Source organism: Carlito syrichta, unplaced genomic scaffold (genome assembly GCF_000164805.1).
Source record: "Carlito syrichta isolate Samal-C Ts95f unplaced genomic scaffold, Tarsius_syrichta-2.0.1 Scaffold16673, whole genome shotgun sequence".
NCBI classification, from domain to species: domain Eukaryota; kingdom Metazoa; phylum Chordata; class Mammalia; order Primates; family Tarsiidae; genus Carlito; species Carlito syrichta.
Window position 1 is genome coordinate 404,254 of NW_006960769.1, and position 5,260 is coordinate 409,513.

A 5,260-nucleotide genomic window follows, 5' to 3' on the forward strand; every position below is an offset into this window, starting at 1 on the left:
CCCAGACTGGAGTGCAGTGGCTGCTCCCAGCCACTGCAGCCTCGACCCACTGGGTTCCGGCGATCCTTCCGCCTCAGTCTTACTAGTAGCCAGAATTACAGGCACGCGCTACCATGCCCGGCTGATTTTTCAATTTTTTTTTTTTTTTATTGTAGAGATGAGGTCTCACCAAGTTGCCCAGGGGGGTCTTGAACCCGCGGGCTCAGGCAATCCACTTACCTCAGTCTCCCAAAGCGGGAGATTACAGGCTGAGCCACCGTGCCTGGCTAGAGTCATCATTCTAAATGCCATTAAGAACATCTGTGATGTTTAAAATGAAGTCAAAATATCAATATTAACAGGAGTTTGGAAGAAGTTGATGTTAACCTCAGTGGTCAACTTTGAGGGGTTCAAGATTTAGTGGAAGAAATAACAGCAGATATGATAGAAAGAACAAGAGACCTAGAATTGGAAGTAGAGCCTAAGGATGTGGCTAAATGGCTGCAATCTCATGATAAAACTTGACTAGATGAGGAGTTGCTTCCCATGGATGAGCAGAGAAAGTGGCTTCTTGAGACAGAATCTACTCCTGGTGAAGATGCAGTAAATATTGTTGAAATGACAACAAAGGATTTAAAACAGCACATAAACTTATTTGCTAAAGCAGTGGCAGGGTTTGAGGAGATTGATTTCAATTTTGAAAGTTCTATTGTGGGTAAAATGCTAACAAACAGCTACAGAAAACTCTTTTATAAATGGAAGAGTTAATCGATGCAGGAAACTTCATTGTTGTCTTATTTTAGAAGCCACAATCAAAATTACAATGAGATACCATCTCACACCGGTTAGCATGGCTACCATTAAAAAGTCAAAAACAACAGTTGTTGGTGATGCTGTGGAGAAAAAGGAACACTTGTACACTGTTGGTGGGAATGTAAGCTAATTCAACCTTTGTGGAATGCACTTTGAAGATTTCTCAAAGAACTAAAAATTGAGCTACAATTTGACCTAGCAATCCCACCCCTGGGAAGGTACCCAGAAGAACACAAATTGCTCTACCCAAAAGACACCTGCACACTAATGTTCATTGCAGCACTATTCACAATAGCAAAAACATGGAACCAACCCAGATATCCCTCATAAGAGGACTGCTAAAGAAAATGTGGTATATATACACAATGAAATTCTAAACAACTATGAAGAAGAACAAAATCATGTCCTTTGCAGCAACATGGATGCAATTGAGATCACCATTCTAAATAAATTATCATAGAAACCAAAAAATTGAATACCACATGTTCTCATTCATAGGTGAGCACTAAACATTGGGCTCCTGGACACAAGGGCAGGAACAACAGATACTGCTAAAGAAGGGAGCATAAGGGATACAAAACTACCCAATGGGTACCAGGTCCAATACTGGAGGAGAGAGGGCTGGTTAGAAGCCCAAGCCTTGCCTTCATGCAATATACCTACGTGGCAAATCCTCACATGTAGCCAACAACTCTAAAAAAAAAAAAGAAATTGCCACAGCCACCCCAACCTTTGGCAACCACCACTCTGATCAGTCAGTAGCCATCAACATCTAAACCCTCTACCAGCAAAAAGATTATGACTCACTGAACATTCAAATGACAGTGAGCATTTTTTTTTTTAGCAATAACGTACTTTTAAATTAAGGTATGTACAGTGCTCTTATAGACATAATATTACTGCATACTTAAAACTAAGTATAGTGTAAGCCTAATTTTATATGTACTGTGTGTATATAAACTTCCTACGACTTGCTTTATTGTGATATTTGCTTTATTGTGGTGGTGTGTAAATGAACTCAAAATATCTCCAAAGTATGCCTGGATATATAATTCAAGTACCATATTACAGGGTTACTTAGGTGACTTGTTTTATTTCCCATTCTATTGAGATAAGATTATTGCTATAGGCTGGGCGCGGTGGCTCATGCCTATAATCCCACCACTTTGGGAGGCCGAGACAAGAGGATTGCTGAACCCAGGGGTTCGAGACCAGCCTGGGCAACTTGGTGAGGCCTCATCTCTACAATAAATAAATAGAAAATTAGCTGGGCATGGTAGCACATGCCTGTAGTTCCAGCTACTTGGAAGGCTGAGGTAAAAGGATCACCTGAGCCCAGCAGGTCGAGGCAGCAGTGGCTGTGATCATGCCATTGCACTCCAGCCTGGGCGACAGAGTGAGACTCCAACTCGAAAAAAAAAAAAAAAAAGATTATTGTCATATTCCATTTTGAGTTCCTCCCACAATCCTGACTGAATTTAATTAACTAACTAATTAATTATTTTGGAATGCTAAAATATTGTCATAGTTAAAGAGAACTATACAAGAAAATTTACTAGGAGAAATGTCATTTCCTCCTCACCCATTTTACCCCATTCCCCTGACCCACATTCTTGCCACCTGTCTTACCCAAATTCTATTCATTACCAGTTGGTTTAGCCTCTGGCCATGGTTTCCTGTACTTCTTTTTGTACAAATGAGTAGACAGTATACAACTTCTTACACCTCCTCTTTCTTACATGAAACGTTGTAGATTGTGGATATTCAATTGTATTTTGCTTAAATAAACTTCACAATATATCCTGTAAATTTTTTAATAGAAATTCCTAGAGATTTTCCTTATTCATTTTTTACAGCTGCATAGAATTCTCTCATGCAGATATACCATAGTTTATCCAACCACATCCTTATATGGTATTTGGGTTCTTTCCAATATTTTATAAATATAAGCAATGCTACAATAAATAATTATATGTATCTATGTTTCAAATTGTTGGGGGGTTATCTAGGACTAAAATTTTGACTTTCTGTAGTTTGGTCCAATTCTGGTTTAGATCAAATGATGTGATATGATTAAGAGCACTTTGAAATCTAAAATATGTTATATTCACTGTAAATATAGCTATTTGTAGTATTTTCTTTCTTAAATCTAATTAATCTTTTTTTTTGAGGCAGGCAGTTAAATTCAAAAAGTATTTGTCCTCAGCTACTAAACCAGATAGTTATTTTCAAAACTTCTCCTACCTGTTTAAATTCTAACATTTTCAATCGCATCTTCACCCATTATAAATGTTTTAGACTGGGTGTTGTGGCTCACGCCTGTAATTCCAGCACTTTGGGATGCTGAGGCGAGAGGATTGCTTGAGCCCAGCAGTTTGAGACCAGCCTAGGCAACATAGTAAGATGTCTTCAAAAAATTAACCCATGGTAGCATGCCCGTAGTCCCAGCTACCTGGGAGGCTGAGGTAGAAAGATCACCTAAGCCCAGGAGATTGAGGCTGTGGTGAGCTGTGATCATGCTTCTACCCCACTACCCCAGCTTGGGCTACAGAGTGAGACCCTGACTCAAAAAAAAAAAAAAAAGAATATTTTGATATTTACTAGATTTTACTTAAAATTTAATCTACTATTTGTACAGTTTCTAGTCATAAAACACTAGTATTATATTATTTTCTCATTTTATTCCTTTAGAGATAGAAGACAGAAATTATAAACTGCAGCCCCAATCTGGTTCCTTCTACTCCCTGAGTAGGGATGTCAAACAGGATAGGAGAAAAAACACGGGATCGTATGGTGCCAGGAACACCCTCAAGGTTGTCTAACAAGGAGGCAGTATAGGCTAAAGGACTCTCTTCCTCCTGGTGGGTGGGGTTACATCCAAACTCAGGTTCCTTTGAGAATGGGGGCTCCCGGGGCCCTCAAGGTCTCAGCCTCCTGCACGCTGGTATTTCAAAATGTGCAAAGGATGCCTCTAACCTGGGTTCAAGAAATCCCTCATGTGGCCTTGTTTAGTTCATCAGGAGATTGTCTTGGGTTTGGAAGCCAGGAGCTAAAGAGTTTTTGTTTTGTCTTGTCCTTCATCATGGCCTATAGACTCGTTTAATCCATCATGAGGCTATTGCTAGGTCCAACCAAACCTCAGAAGATCACTTGTTAGGATTATCCAAAGCTTTGGTGAGATGTTAGTTCTGGATCCTGCAACTTTAGCAGTTTCAACTGAGCAAATCTGTGTAGCAAAAAGTATTTCAGGCCTACAATAAGGTAAATTCTGAAACACCTTCAAATATATGCCTTACCTATGGAACCAATTGTGTCACTATTTATACAGAATGTAGAGTTTGATTTGCCAGGAGTCTGATAGGGACCTTCCTGGTTGGGGTCTGGGTTGAGGATAGGTCAGAGTTTTAGAACATGCATCAACACCTCTTCCTCCATGGTCACAGGAGTCAAGTAAGGTCAAACTGTGTCTTTGAATCCAAATTTCTAAAAATTATAACATTATAGCTATTTTTTTAAAATATAGGCAATCATAAGAGAAGCAAAGTTTGTCATAAACATATTAAAAAGCTTCTAGGTGATATTGATCTTAAGTTCTTACCTCCTCGATCACGGGCAGCTAAACTTTGACCCCTTCTTAATGTAATGTCCAACTGGTACATTCCGGGATCAGCCAAAGGGACATCTGCATTACTGGTTCCAGCAGTATTTATTTTCTGGAAAACAAGAAATATGCCAACTATTAAGTTTATTACCTCTGTTCTATTTTCCCCAAAGGAGGACTACATAAGCTGAGCCCATCTTAAAAGAATTAGTCAATAAAATAAATCATCCTCTGATTTCACACACTATCATAACCACCCAGTTCTCTGAAGATTCTGAAATTTATGAAATTCTTCAGACACAAAATAAAAACATGGCCATTACAGAAATGTCCTGTCTTAACTCAGATTAGGGATAACAAATGTAATATAAAAAAACATTTTCCATGGAAGGCTCCACACAATTCAACTAAGAAAGATGAACACAGGAGTAGTGTTTGAAGTGACAGTATAACCAATGGTGAATAGAGAAGGAAGGTGAGCACAGGCGGCTGATTTCCATATAACTGGGAATTAAAATTAAAAGGATTTATTCAGGTGACTTTGTTGACTCACATATCTATGCAAAAACCTCATACTTATGAATTACATACTTCTGTTTTAGCCCCAATATAAAATATAATTATATAGAAATGAATTCACTCAGCATTTTGACAGTATTCGCAAGAAATAAATTCTCAGAGGGACTAAGTTCCTAGTGTTGGTTTCTATGGAGTAAAAGTACTCAAGCTCTCTTTAGATCTAAAGATTTTGGCAAGGCTGCCTTTGTAGAATATTTGTTAGCAACAATATACTTTTACACATGTACTAAACATTGAGTTGCAAATGTACTTGCCAGAGGAGTAACTCTTGCAAGCTTATTACTTCCG

At 38.5% G+C, this 5,260-nt stretch overlaps 1 protein-coding gene across 4 annotated transcripts in view; it reads right to left on the minus strand.

Moving 5' to 3' along the window:
* MCTP1 (multiple C2 and transmembrane domain containing 1) overlaps window positions 1-4,505 on the minus strand; it is a 334,728-nt gene extending 330,223 nt beyond the window's left edge. For all 4 annotated transcript variants that reach the window (XM_008059220.2, XM_021712485.1, XM_008059178.2 and 1 more), the window contains exon 1: window positions 4,391-4,505. In XM_008059220.2, coding sequence (XP_008057411.1) covers window positions 4,391-4,451 — 61 coding nt within the window. In that variant the 5' untranslated portion in view covers window positions 4,452-4,505. The remainder of the gene's footprint in view (window positions 1-4,390) is intronic.
* Between the last annotated feature and the right edge of the window lie 755 nt (window positions 4,506-5,260).